General features: G+C 45.3%; 1 protein-coding gene across 1 annotated transcript in view; it reads right to left on the bottom strand.

Annotated features, from left to right (window-relative positions):
- LOC142733482 (cell division cycle 5-like protein) overlaps window positions 1-13,390 on the bottom strand; it is a 28,642-nt gene extending 15,252 nt beyond the window's left edge. Inside the window, exons 1-9 of the mRNA XM_075849553.1 lie at window positions 13,211-13,390; window positions 9,880-9,983; window positions 9,583-9,744; window positions 8,635-8,762; window positions 4,492-4,591; window positions 4,018-4,236; window positions 2,885-3,032; window positions 1,686-1,874; window positions 161-309 (exon numbers count right to left, since the gene is read on the bottom strand). Coding sequence (XP_075705668.1) covers window positions 161-309; window positions 1,686-1,874; window positions 2,885-3,032; window positions 4,018-4,236; window positions 4,492-4,591; window positions 8,635-8,762; window positions 9,583-9,744; window positions 9,880-9,983; window positions 13,211-13,255 — 1,244 coding nt within the window. The 5' untranslated portion in view covers window positions 13,256-13,390. The remainder of the gene's footprint in view (window positions 1-160; window positions 310-1,685; window positions 1,875-2,884; window positions 3,033-4,017; window positions 4,237-4,491; window positions 4,592-8,634; window positions 8,763-9,582; window positions 9,745-9,879; window positions 9,984-13,210) is intronic.
- Window positions 13,391-15,194: the final 1,804 nt, after the last annotated feature.

Below are 15,194 nucleotides of genomic sequence, written 5' to 3'. Positions count from 1 at the left end.
CTTATTTAAGAATTGGGTCCTCCAGGCGAGCAGCTCTGCATCCTGTATACATAGATATACGCTGCGGTCTCTGACTACTGACACTCATGCCGTTTGGAGGACTATGTTCCTTCTAGGAGACCTCACACCGTATACATGGAATGATGACAATTTGGTTCACCTGAATGGTGTGGACAGCACAGTATTAGGAGTCTGAACGACTTGTCTCTGTGGTGTAACGCCGGAGAAGTCGCTCTCATGTAGTGGGGTGTTGAGCCCACCCTTCAGAGGAGTATCCACATTTGTAAGTGCCATCAGGTTCTGGGCTTCCTGAAAATACACAAAAATATTACGACGAAATGCAATTTTACGTCCATCTATAACAACTGGGGCTCATAATCTGCAGTGAAACTACAACTCCCAACATCCTGCATGCTCTAGTTCTACAAAAGCTGGAGAGCCACAGGTTAAAGGGGTCCACTTTGGACAATCCTACTGTTAGAAGGTTCCTCTGACAATAAGGAAAAAGAGAGAGTCTTTATAATCACAATCCACTCTGGCCAAGAAATGAGGATCCTGAACAGAGGACCCACTATATATTAAAGGGGTTTTCCACCTTCTGACAACTAATGGCCTATCCACCGGATAGATCAGTTCATGATCTGTGGGGGTCCGACACGCCTCCGTGCACCGGCCGTACATGCCGAAAGCAGATAGCTCCGGCCACGGAAGAGCGGATGAGCTGCAGTACTGGGGTATTCAAGTGAATAGAAGCGGACCTGCAGTTCTGCAACACGGTGGATCGGTCATCAGTTCTCAGAAGGTAGAAAACCCTTTAACTCAGAATTCTCTAATAGGATGTAGGAAAATAGGTTCTCTCTACTGCACAAAAGGACTTCTTTAAAGGGGTTTTCCCATCATGGACATTTATGGCATATCCACATAACTGCCATTCACTTCTATGGGTGTTACAGAAACAGCGCAGCTCAGCGAGCTATGCTGTTTTCTACTTACATGGTTGGAAATTACAAGTGGAAGCGGGAACCGAGAAAGCTAGAACGGAGTTTATGGGGCCCCGTTCTAGAGATGGGTGCGGGTCCCAGAGGTGGGTCCCACATCTATCTGACATTTATGGCGTATTCTGTGGCTACGTCATTAATGTCCCTGAAAAACCCATTTAAGTCTTGTAACTAACAAGGTAAATAAAGTTCCAGGCCTCATAGTAATAGACGATGTGCAGCATAGTCACATGCTTGCCAATATTTACATTGACATGTCTCCACTTGAAGTTTTATGACGTCTCAGTGACAATTACTCCTCTACTTGGACCGCCAGGTCATAGTATAGTGAATCTTCTATAACCCAGCATTCATTTCAGAAAATCTAATAATCCGGCACGTGTTTGTTTCACATTGTACGGATAGCGTCTTTACATTCTACGTTGGGCTATCTTCCTAAATCCCCAAATCGCTAACAAGTGGGGTTTATATACTTTACTCAGAATACTGGATAATCAGACACCTATCAGGTGATTTCCGGCCACTGTGTACGCAGCTCTAATGCATCTGAATGCAGAAATGGCAATTTCCTGATTAGACCAGTAAACTTTTCTGTTGCGGCATACTGTACTAGGACGCATCATATCTGGTTGATAATATTACCGGACTCTGAACATACGACATTATGGCTGACAGCTATTATATCACCTGCAGTATGCGGTCCTGGGCGGCCGGTGTTTTGGGTGTTCTGAGGGCGATGCTGTTATTAGCGACATTATATTCCGATAACAAGGTGCTGGATGCAGAATTCGTGATTCCAGATTCTTCAGCTGTCTGCCGAGCAACCTCACTGGCCTGTCCAATCTTCACCACTTCTTCTAACTCTGCATCAGAAATCTAAAGGGAAAAGAGATTACGGAAAAAAGTCATTGTGAGTAGAATAATATACATTTATTAATATCTCCACCAGAGTGAGAGTACGGCGCATTCAGCGCCCCCTTGTGGACAAACCCGTCAAAGGGAATTTAGATTCCTTAGCACAAAGCGAATGGTTAATCAAGCTTACGGGGAGGAAGAAGGAAGAACAGAAGGAAAAAGCGCCACGCGGTGCGGAAATCCCGACAAAGAAAATAATAGACACAGGTGTAAGAATATCCAGGTACAACTCTGAATAAGCGCATAGAAGTGATGTAGTTGCTGCTGCTTCCTAGCCGGAGGGACCACAGGGCTCCACCACGTGGTTTAGGAGCGGCATATGAATGCTACTCAGCCTTTTTGCTAGGCAAATTGCAGCTCGCAGCACTAAATTCTCCCTAGATGTGCGCATTCTACGCCATAGATGTCAGTAGTTTGTATACCCCTTTGACTGATAAATTATCCCCAATCCATAGAATACGTAATACTCGAATCACTGGGGGCTCCCACTGATAACGGGGGTCCCAAACCGCAGTGAGGAGGACATTGAATGGAGCGGCGGTCGATTTTGCACGATGCTGCTCCATTAAAAGTGAATGACTGAAACAGTGAAGTATAGAGCTTGGTTGTTTCCATCAGTCCTATAGACAGTCAGCGGAACGGCACACGCATGCTTGACCGCCGCTCCATTCTAGCTCCTCCTCGCTGCAGGGTGGGGGGGGGTGCAGTGAGGAGGATACCGGGAATCGGGACCCCTGTTCTCACGATCGGTAGGGATTCCACAGATCAAAATATGATCACCTATCCTGTGGATAAATTATAATTTAGGATTCTGGGAAAACTTTGTAACTTCAAAGCCAACGAGTAAGCAGTGCCGCATTTTATAGGGAGTAAAGAAGGAAACCGGAACATTATTCCACAGGATTATTCTGTTCCCTGTGAGGTCTGGAAAGGAGAGATAAAAATTCCAAACTTTACAGACAAATACAAACCTGAGGTGAGGGAAGAACCAGCTTGCTTCTCTTCTTCGTCAGCTCGGACACCCCGACAGTAGTCTGCAGGATTGCGGCCGGCAGGTCAGACTCCTTTTTCCGCTTTATATTCTGCTTGTCCTTCTTTCTCTCTTTTGTTTCTTTTTCACTGGCCGCAAAATAATGAAATGATTAATTCAGTTGTGTTAACCAGACAAACTCTGTCTCCCCCGCTATAGACTAATGTAACGCTGACCCATTGATATGAGGTGCGAAGGAAAACTGGACAAGTGGACCTCAGTAATCGATGTCAATTAATCTTTCAGTCGTTCTTTGCTATGGCTTGTTGTATTATTAAGGAGGGGGACTTAATATCTAACTTTGCATAAAACACATTTAGGGCATATTCACAAGTGGCAAATTTGTCCCCGAAAGGTTGTTACGGTCGTGACACCAAATATGTATATATTATTTTATGTTTTGGGACTTCTATATAATAAAGTTTGTTTATTGTGAAAAATTAGCATTTGTGGGTGTTTTTTTTTTACAAAAATGTTTTGTACTTAACATTACTATTTCTTAAATTAATTTAACTTTAATCCCAAAGGAGGATTTTTATGTTATAACTTTAATGTCCTGGCATATATCGATACGTTATGACATTAGCCTGTGTACGGAATACCGAAGTATAACCTAACAGGCCAGGCAGCCCTGAGGTCCATCAATAAGACCTGGGGCTGTCTGTTACTAGAGGACATGTTCCTCGTTTGCAGGGAGTCCCTGTGACGCAAGCAAAGGGGGGACGGTCCCCTCCCCCTCAATCTTTCCCTTTAATACTGCGATCAGCGTTGATCACGGCATTCAAGGCGTTAACAGCGGAGATTAGAGGTTTCTCTTATCTTTGTCGTTAGAGCGAGGCTGCGGATGTGCATTACAGCCGCTACCCATGTGATCAGCATGACACGTTTGCAGGTCATGATGCGGCAACATCCTGTCATTCTGGACGAGCAAACTAGTCACGCGTCAGTAAGCCGTTGAGACGCAAAAGCCTGGCAAAAACGGCGCAGTGTGGCGCAGTTTGTTTTTGTTTAAGCACCACAAAACCTGCTAGTGTGAATACATCCTAAACGCAGTCTTTAGCAGAGAACGCTTACGATCGGAGCTCCCCGTCCAGGTCCTGCTGCCGCAGTTTTCGGAAGTCGGCGTTCAGCGCGTCATAGTTCTCCTCAGAGGTGTCATAAAAGCCCGGGGCCGGTTTCTTCTCAAACGGAATCTCTGCATTGTAGTCGACGCCGCGATTCTTTTTCCTTTTCTTCGGTATCTCGATCCCCGCTGCTCGAAGCTCTCGCCTTTTCTGGAGAGCCGCCAAACGCCTGAGAGCGACCAACATGATCGTCAAAAAGGTGTAGACAAGACAGGAGATCATTTACAGGCACAACAAGGAATAACTGGTACATCACTAAAACTAACCTGTCCAACAAATACAGAACATATTAACCCTTGTAGGATAAGAATGCTGGACAGAAGTGTCTCCATCTCTAGTAAAAGACTCCGCTCAATCATACAAGTAACAATACTGAATACAGGAGGAGATCGGATCCATCCATAACCCTGTGTGCTCAACACACCTCGCTTCCTCCAGCTGCTTCTCTCTGGCTTTCCTCTTGGCCTTTTTACCCTGGGTGTTCGCAAGACGAGCTCTGGCCTCAGACAACATCTCAAGCTCATCTGCAAGTAATAGATATCGCATACGTTCAGGCTACAGAGTCAGAAAAGTCACAAGGTGCAAAGAAAAAAAAGAAACAAAAAAAAAACAGGAAGTAACAGATTGGTCGCTACATTCGTGGGGGAAATTGGAATATTGGTACGGCCCTGAAAGTATTTCTCGTTACGATCTTCTGATCCATCAATAGATAGGATGGTGGGTCTGTCAGCGGAGACCCCTACTGATTTGTAGAATGACAGGCCCCGCCCGCTGATGTGCCGTGTCCCCTTCAGGGTGGAGATTTTGTATCCTGAATAACATTGATCACTTCCCCGATCATTCCCGGTGTAAACAGGGAAATCAGCCGATGACCGAGCAACCGCTCGTTCATCGGCTGATCGTATTGTTTACGCAGCTCAAAATATTATCATTGTCGGCAGCACGTCTGTAAGCAGGGAGATGTGCTGCCAACATGATGGAAATGTATGGGGACGAGCGATCGTACCAACAAGCGCTCGTCTCCATACATAGCTCCTTGTGTAAGGAGCAAACAAGTGCCGATCAGTCTCATTTATCGGATCCGTTCAATTCAAAAAAGGCTGCCTGCCGGCAGAAATAAGCCCTGTTTTCCAACCATTATTAAAGAGTAAAAATAAAAAAAAGTCTTTATTCAATTTGCAACAAGGACAGACCACATGAAATTTAAAAGTTAATGTCCATTTCTGACAGCAATTAGCAGTGCCAGACGTAAGAGCTCTGTCTAGAAAGGGTTAAGTACCACAACCACAGAGCGCTACATGCAGTTAGTTATTAGTTAGATTCAAAGGTAGAAGCCCCCCCGACATGTTTCGCTATGATGTAGCGTCCTCAGGGGTATCGGGGCCAACGCCAACGTTATTTCTGCCGGCAGGCAGCTTTTTTTAAATTTAACTGTTGCTTGCCCACCAACTATTGAGGTCCGCTCCATTGTATTTATCGGATCCGCGCTCGTTTTTATGACCAAAATTGGCCGGTGTAACAGAACCCTAACTCTATATACACTGATAAGGCTCTGCATACAGCTCCCCCGTCACACCCTGGTCTCCGGGGGAGAGGCTGTGCTCCATCTCTTCCTGCAGACTGTAAGAATCTTAGAGACTTCTCAGTCAATGAACTTCTGTTCTTCTCAGCTGCCATAAAGCACACACCTCTTGCTGCACTTTCTATACAGACAATACCCACAATGACGTTTTCATAAATAAATACCTGCAACACTTAAAAATAAAACAAACTCATTTTCCATCTATAGGCTATGCTCACACGGGGTATTTTGCCAAGTTTTTTGACGCGGAAACCGCGTTGCAAAACTCGGCAGAAACGGCCCGAGAACGCCTCCCATTGATTTCAATGAGAGGCGTCGGCGTCTTTTTCCCGCGAGCAGTAAAACTGCCTCGCGGGAAAAAGAAGCGACATGCCCTATCTTCGGGCACTTCCGCCTCTGACCTCCCATTGACTTCAATGGGAGGCAGGAGAAAGCGTATTTTGCGCTGTTTTATGCCCGCGGCGCTCAATGGCCGCGGGCGAAAAATGGCGCGATAATTGCCGCGAAAATCGGCATGCAGGGAGAGGAATATCTGCCTCAAAGTTCCAAACGGAATTTTGAGGCAGATATTCCTCCCCCAAAATACTCCGTGTGAACATAGCCTTATACTTAAATCTAAATAATGAAACTAAAATGAAATTCATGACACTTTTCCTTTAAAGAGGAGCGGTCACCTCTCCGGACATGTCTGTTTTAGTAAATAATTGTATTCCCCATTTAACCCCTTAGTGACCAGCCCATTTTAGGCCCTAATGACCAAGCTATTTTATTCGTTTTTCTATAGTCGCATTCAAAGAGCTATAACGTTTTTATTTTTTCGTCTACATAGCTGTATGAGGACTTGTTTTTTGCGGGATTAGTTGTGCTTTTTAATGGCACCATTTTTGGGTACATATAATTTTTTTATTAACTTTTATGAACTTTTTTTGGGGGAATTATAAAAAAAAAAAACTGAAATTCCGCCATTGTTCAATGCGTTTTTAAATTGACGCCGTTCACTATGCGACGTAAATAACATGTTACCTTTATTCTATGGGTCGGTACGATTACGGCGATACCACATGTGTAGAGGTTTTTATGTTTTACGACTTTTGCACAATAAAAACACTTTTGAACTAACATTATTTGTTTTTGCATCGTCGCTTTCCAAGAGCTGTCATTTTTTTATTTTTCCATCAATGTAGTGATTTTTTGGGCTTGTTTTCTGCGGGACGAGACGTAGTCTTGATTGGTACTGTTTTGGGGTATATGGGACTTATTAATTCATTTTTATTATGACTTTTTTGGGGGGCAATGGAAAAAAATTGCAATTTCGCCATAGTTTTTTGCGTTTTTTTTTACGGTGTTCACCTTGCGGTTTAAATGACATATTAACTTTATTAATGGAGTCATTACGGTCGCGGCGATACCACATATGTGTAATTATTTTTTTTTTTTTACACTTTTACTAAATAAAACCACTTTTTATGGAAAAAAATGTTTTATTTTTTTACTGTACTTTTTATTAATAATCTTTATTTCACTTTGATGACTGATTTTATTAGTCCCACTAGGGGACTTTACTGTGCGATCTTCCGATCGCTGCTATAATGCTCTGGTATACTTCGTATACCAGAGCATTATTGCCTGTCAGTGTAAATCTGACAGGCAATCTGTTAGGACGTGCCTCCGGCGCGTCCTAACAGGCATATGTCCAGGGCAGACCTGGGGGCTTTTATCAGTCCCCCGGCTGCCATGACACCCCATCGGAGACCCGCGATTGCATTCGCGGGCCGCCGATGGGTGACAGAGGGAGCGCACTCCCTCTGTAAACAAAGTTAAATGCCGCGGTCGCTATTGACGGCGGCATTTAACGGGTTAAACGGCCGCGATCGAAGTAAACTTCGATCGCGGGCGTTGGAGCAGGAGCTCAGCTGTCATCAGACAGCAGAGCCCCGGCTCCTGCCTGCACAGGAGACCCGTGCAGGACTTAGACTAGGCGAACGTTAAAAGGCGTATTGGTGGTCACTAAGGGGTTAATAACTATTCTGCAACATCTTTTCTTGGAACTCTGTATGGAGCCGTTCCTCTATTATTCCTCCTACAAATTTATAAAAAAAATTGACAACTGGGACTTTACACAGTCTGTCAGCACTGATTGGTGATTGGACAGCATCAGTCTGTGTAGGGACACACCTCCAACTGGTTTCACCCAGTTATCAATTTAGTTAAAAATTTGTAGGTGGAATAACAGAGGAACGGTACATTAAGTGATGATAAAAGGGATAAGAAATAATTTTCCAATAAACTCCCATCTATGAGCCCACTCAGCCATTCAGAGAAGTAGAGAAGGCCCACAGGACACACATCTCTGCAGCCTCTGAACACGGTGCCCCCAACTGTCTCACCATTTAGTGGGTGCTACTGTGCCAAACACCTCAACTTTGTTGAGGCACCGTGTAGATGCACGAATAGAATGGAAGCTTGCTCTGGGGATTTAAAGGCAAATGATCTTATTTAAAAAATCCCTATCATTTTGTGTCTACAGCTACTATACAGGCCTATATATTTCCCTGGTAACCGAACAAATCCTGCCTGGTCTGACCCTGCAGTCATATTGCTTTCCGTTAGTAAGTAGTGGATTGACGGAAGGGAGTGTGACTGCAGGATCAGACTACGCAGGGCTTCTTTGTAGTCTGTTGCCTTGGATATACAGGAATGTATATGAACTGTAGACACAAAAAGGGGGATCTTTGGCTTTTTTCAAATTGCTTCATTTTTTATTTTCTATGCATTGGAATCATATTTTAAAAATGTGCGAAAGTGGACATACCCTTTATATCCCATTAAAACCTTCAATGAAAATCAGTGTTATGGTTTTTCACCAGTAGAAGATAATACAAGAGCTTGAAAGATGTCGTGGTAAATTGCAATGCGCAGAGGGTGATATCAGTGTCCCTACAGCATAATCCACTGGTATATAAAAAACCCAAACCGCTACTATACCTTCATCCATATCCACAGGGTCCGGCCTGGCAGGTTTGGTCTCAGGATTTGGGTCGATTTCTCCAGGTTTAAGCTTTCGAGGGTCATCGGCCGCCTCCTCCTCATTATCCCTCTGAGCGGCCTTATCTCTGAAAAGGGAAAATGAAAAATAATTGAATTCAATTGTGGATAAGCGGTTACCAGACACGTCTGCCGCTACTTATCTCTGGAGGAAACCGTATCGGAAGAGTTTAAATCCAACCTTTCTGACCCTTCCTTCAGTCAGGCTATTCCCATACACAATAGATCAGGAGTCTCCAACCTGCGGTTCCAGCTGTTGCGAAACTACAACTCCCAGCAAGCCAACATTAGTCGATCGTTACGTTTACCAGCATGTAACGGCACTTCTGAGATTTCCGTTTCGATCTCCATATAACGTTGCCTTGTCCATTCATATCAAGGGCTGCGATGGAGAAGAATAACATTCCCCAAAAAAATAAAAGGAGAGCAGATCTCGCAGAACTAAAGTAAAACTGTGTATCAACTGTACTCCCATAATGCACTGCTTCCTGGGGAGTCCTCAGATGAATACAGCAAAAATCTCTTTTTCTGGTAGTTTGCTACAATGTATCAGGGCAGGTAAAATATGACTGGATACAACTGGAACAAAATCTCAGCTGTAAAAAGTCAGCGGAGAGCTGTGAAGTACTAGATTTGTACTGGTTTCCCACTTCTGAATGCAAATAAGAAAAATCCTATTCACTAGTGAAGAACTGAAAACACACAGGGGAATGTATGTATGTAGGGGGGTCGCCCAATGCTAAAAAAAAAAAAGTTGTGAATTACTGCAGTATGCAATGACTAAGCACTATATACATAACCTGGGTATATACACGTCATAGGTGGGGGCTCCCCTCAGGACGGAGAGCCATTAGTGTGCAGGGTTCCTGTATACCCAGTGTTACTTACAGTAAGTACTCATAGTGCTCCAAACACTGGGCGGCCGTCCTGCCGATGATCGGGGCGATCGTTCGCCACTGCGTGGGCATTAGCTTGGCCAGATGCAGCAGCTTCTCTTCCTCCTCACGTGACCACTCGGTCTTCTTGATACTGGGGTCCAGCCACTCATACCTACAGATCACAGGAGAGAACAGCAGTCAGGACACTTCCCAGCCGGCAGCTTTTGGGTGCCACGTCTGGTTGGTAGAGAAAAGGGCGCTATCTTTCTGCATGATGATTCACTAGGACACGAGACGTCCACATTACCATCGGGCTTTGCACTGCTTGGCGGACTTCCTGTGCAGCAAAGAGGCGATACGAGACCACTGGTTTTTGCCATATTTCATAACAGCCGCCTTCAGGATTTCATCCTATTAGAGAAATAAAAAAAATGTAATAAGTAAAATGTGCACCCACACGTGGCCAATTTGTAGTGGATTTATCCGCAGCTAAACCAAACGGAATAAGCGCGAATTGTGGTGCGGATTCACCCCTTCTATATTAAAAAGCGTGAAATCCCCTGTGAACATCCTTAAAGGGGAACTAAACTTTTTAAAAAAAAGACTTTTGACATACAGTGACAAGTCAGAAATTTTGATCAGTGGGGTCCGAGCACTGAGACCCCTACCGATCGCTAAAACAAAGTGACAAAAGCGCTCAGGTGAGAGCCGTGCCGCTTCGTTTCTGATCGACCTTCCTCGGAGCGGTGTACGGGCTCAATAGAAAGTCTATACTGCTCGCTCAGCTTTCCGATCAGAAATAAAGGGGCACAGCTCCCAGACGAGCGCTTCTGCTGCTTCGTTTTAGGGATCGGTGGGGGTCGCAGTGCTCGGACCACCACCGACCAAGACTTCTGTCACGTCACTATGACATGTCCAGTTTTGTTTTTTTTAAATTCAGTTACCCTTTAACAAAATGAGCATGAAAATCAGCAGCGTGCTCTGATATCTGTGTGGAGAATGTTCTGCAGCACGTGGATCAGATCTCATCCGCATGGCTGGGACGGTAATCTGCGGCGGACTTTCTGTGCGCAAATCTGTAGCCTGTGTTATTTATGATGAATAAGAAAGACTGCTCCTCAATTACATGTATAAAAGAAAAAAATGCCCTCCCTCCGACACTGCTGCGGGGCTCAGGTCCGTGCATGTCCCCCCTCCTCTCTCTGTATGTGCAATGTATGGAACCTCCGTACAGAGAGGATGTCCCCGCCTCGGCCACGTCACACACCATCAATATGCGGTGTACTGGTTATCCACAGCACTCACTCACTTGGGATATCTCCACTCGATTTCAGCGGGATGCAAATTCCAAGTCCAGAGATCCTTTCTGGACGATCAATTGATGCAAAAAAACTTGGACGCCATCCGTATGGCAAAGGTGTAAAAGGGTTCAATGAACACATCCTAATAACAAAGTGACACGTTACCACTCCTGCTAATTAAGTAAAGAGGCTCTGTCACCACATTACAAGTGCCCTGTCTCCTACATAAGGAGATCAGCGCTATAATGTAGGTGACAGCAGTGCTTTTTATTTAATAAAACGATCTATTTTCACCACTTTATTAGCGATTTTAGATTTATGCTAATGAGCTTTCTTAATGCCCAAGTGGGCGTATTTTTACTTTAGACCAAGTGGGCGTTGTACAGAGGAGTGTATAACACTGACCAATCAGCATCATGCACTCCTCTCCATTCATTTATACAGCACATAGGGATCCTGCTAGATCCTTATGTGCTCTCTTATACTGACACATTAATACTGAAGTGTTTAGACAGTGAATAGACATTCCACGGGATGTCTATTCACAATCTCTGCACTTTGTTGCTGTTTCTGTGGTAGTTACAGCAGAGGAAGCGTCATCTCGTTGTAACCCGTCATTTACCGCGTAATCTCGCGAGATCACGCTTCCTCTGCTGTAACTACCACAGACAGAGTAACAAAGTGCAGAGATTATGAATAGACATCCCGCGGAATGTCTATTCACTGTCTAAACACTTCAGTATCGTTAATGTGTTAGTATAAGGGTATGTTCACACGGCAGCGTCCGTAACGGCTGAAATTACGGGGCTGTTTTCAGGAGAAGACAGCACCGTAATTTCAGCCGTCATGGCATGTGCAGGCGCTTTATTGGAGCTGTTTTTCCATGGTGTCAATGGGAAACGGCTCCATTTACGTCTCAAGAAGTGACAGGCACTTCTTTGACGCGGGCGTCTTTTACGCGCCGCCTCTTGACAGCGGCTCGTAAAAAAATGACCGTCGGCACAGAACATCGTAAGACCCATTCAAATGAATGGGCAGATGTTTGCCAATGCTTTTGAGCCGAATTTTCGGACGTAATTCAGGGCTAAAACGCCCGAATTACGTCCGTAAATAGTGTGTGTGAACCCAGTCTAAGAAAGCACATAAGTATCTAGCAGGATCCCTATGTGATGTGTAAATGAATGGAGAGAAGTGCATGACGCTGATTGGTCACTGATTGGTCAGCGTCATACACTCCCCTGTACAACGCCCAGTTGGTCTAAAGTAAAAATATGCCCAGTTGGGAATTAAGACACTCATTAGCATAAATCTAAAATAGCTAATAAAGTGGTGAAAATGGATCATTTTTTTTTAAAATAAGCACTGCTGTAATCTACATTACAGCGCCGATCACATTATGTAGGAGATCGGGCACTTATAATGTGGTGACAGCCTCTTTAAACACGTTTACACCTTTGCCATACGGATTCTGTCCTCAAGTTTTTTTTGCATACCATCAATATGTGACACGACGGCAGCAGAGACAGGCAGCGCTAGGAAGGGGTGGGCAAGTATAGACTTATGCGGCGCGGCTACGTAACTATTTTTTTTCTTTTTTCGACTTTTATAATCTGTCCCGAGTCTTCATGGTCTTTCTGAGAGTCGGGCTCCTGACATTTGACTGCCCAGAGGTTCTTAAACCCACAATGTAAAGAAGTGACTCTGCTTAGGAACAGTTCAGACCAGCTCGGAGTGCTCTCCTGATCGCAGACCATTGGGACCTGCCACCTAGACGGCAACGACCTGCAGGACTACAAGTCCCAGCAAGCTTTAAATACCTACCCAGCAGAAGTGTAAAGACTACAACTCCCAGGTAAAAATAGATTTCTGGACAGAAGCCGCTGATGACCTGACCGAGCCTGCTGACACTTGTAGCTCTATAGGCGCTGTATGTTACTGTGGAATTCTAGTACTTGTAGTTCTACCTAGCTCCAAGTCATAGAGCACTAAAAGATTACCAGAAATACGAAGGGCTACAAGTCCAGGCATGTGGCCTCTGCTGCTGTAGAGGAACTACAACTCCCAGCATATTCTAACAACAAGCTCAGGAGGCACTGCAAGTCCCAGCAACAGCCCCATAGTAGTCCCAGCATGCTCTGCCGCACAGGTCGAACTACTGCTCCCAGCATGCTCTGGTGTAATGAACAACTGCTCCCAGCATGCTGCTGTAAAGAACTACTAGTCCGACTAGCAGCCGTGTATCTTATCATTGTGCAGCGGCGGCTCCGAGCACCACACAGGCCGCAGAACCGGCAGCATGGAGGCCTCTCCCGGCCCCGCATAGCGCTCTCTCCTCACCTCCGTGTTCCTCCACACCCCTCCTTTTATCATGATACGCGGCATGGCTGCGGTGCGCGCTCTCCGTCACAGGGAATAACGTCCGGTAATCGGTCGACACCGGGAACACGCGACACCGCGGCCGCTTGTTGTGGTTGCTGGTGACGCGCAGTTCAGGGGCGTGCAGAGCGTCTAATGTGAAGACTGTGATTAGCACAGCGCCCTCTGCTGACCGGAGGCCGGAACTGTTACTGCAGCCTCCCCCCTCAGCTTCACAAAACTTTATTACAGAAATGTACAGGAGACCCACAGGGGTCATGGATTGTCCTAAGTGGCATAGAAAAGTAGCAAGAGGGCCCAATAGTCCCTTTTTTTTGCGCCACCCTCACCACTTTTGTGGAACCGGAGCGTGGCCACAGCAGCCCACCAAATATATGATCATTTACGCCATTATAGTCTAAATCTACGCCAGCCGATTTCACTCTGTGGGGTGTAGCAAGGTAGTGGTCCATGCTGGGCCCATACCTTGCCACCACCCGACCAGTCTACTTTCCCCGCACCTTCTACGGGACAGTTATTAAATAAATAAAAGAAAAAATAATAATCCCCCAAACAAATGATACTCTCCTCTCCAGTCCTTCCCTCCGGCTCCCTCATCACTCCGGCGCAGCTCATACAACGTAATGATGGCGTTAAAGTGCTGCGTCGCATATAAGGCCCTGGCGCTGCTCGACGTCAGGTCCTTGTATGAGCCTCGCTAGAATGATGAAGGAGCCGGAGAGGGGAGGAGAGGAGCGCTGAGGTGAGTATGTGGGGGGGGTATTTTCGGCTGAAGGGGGAAATGATTGGCGCATGGCCACAGTTGTGCTGCACGGCCCGGCTGACAGATGCAATACATTTATTAGGAGGCTTTAAATGTGTCAGAGTTGGCGCCAACCTTTCAGTCTATTAAGACTGGCGTATAGGGTCGATGCCACCTGGTGAAAATGATGAGTTTTTCAAAACTCCTCTACCCATTACAAACGTTTCCTATTCTGCTGAAACATGTAGACACGAGGCGACGTAACGCGGCCTTCTCACAATTTACCTGGAACGGACGGCGTCCCAGGATAGCGCTATCCAAATTCATGGATTATAAAGCGGAGGGCGGGATGCATTTGCCCAACATAAGAAGCCATAACCTAGCGTGTCTATCTGCCAGACCGGTGGCAAGGCACTCATCATGTTTCCAATTGGGAGTTAGAAAAACAACTGGCGTCCCCATGGAACCCGCTGGCCCTTTTACATACTACGTTTGCCGAGCTCCCAAGTTATACGAAGCACTCACTTTACAATATAGCAACGTGGAAGATAATGAGAAAAAAGAGGTTCCGTCACCAGTTTATAACGGCCCCCATCTTCTACCTCATCTAATAGGCGCTTTAATGTAGATAACAACAGTTTTTTTGACCAAGTTATGATCATTTTTAGTTTTATGCTAATGTGTTCTAAATGCCCAACTGGGCGTATTTTTTACTTTTCACTTATCTCGCGAGATCACGCTGTGCAGTGAAACAAGCTGGACATGAAGGGAGAGGAGTGCATGACGCTGATTGGTCACTGATTGGTCAGCCTCATACACTTCTCTCCACAACGCCCACTTGGTGAAAAGTAAAAACACGCCCAGTTGGGCATTTAGAACAAATTAGCATAAAACTAAAAATGATCATAATTTGGTCGGAAAAAACTGTTGTTATCTACATTAAAGAGGCTCTGTCACCACATTATAAGTGCCCTGTCTCCTATATAAGGAGATCGGCGCTGTAATGTAGGTGACAGCAGTGCTTTTTATTTAGAAAAACGATCTATTTTTACCACTTTATGAGCGATTTTTAGCTTTATGCTAATGAGTTGCTTAATGCCCAAGTGGGCGTGTTTACTTTAGACCAAGTGGGCGTTGTACAGAGGAGTGTATGACTATATGGAGGGCACCAATAGAGCAGAATCAATTAATTCATAATCCCTC

This window comes from Rhinoderma darwinii, unplaced genomic scaffold (assembly GCF_050947455.1).
Source record: "Rhinoderma darwinii isolate aRhiDar2 unplaced genomic scaffold, aRhiDar2.hap1 Scaffold_957, whole genome shotgun sequence".
Lineage (NCBI taxonomy): Eukaryota > Metazoa > Chordata > Amphibia > Anura > Rhinodermatidae > Rhinoderma > Rhinoderma darwinii.
This window is presented reverse-complemented; position numbering and strand designations above follow the sequence as displayed.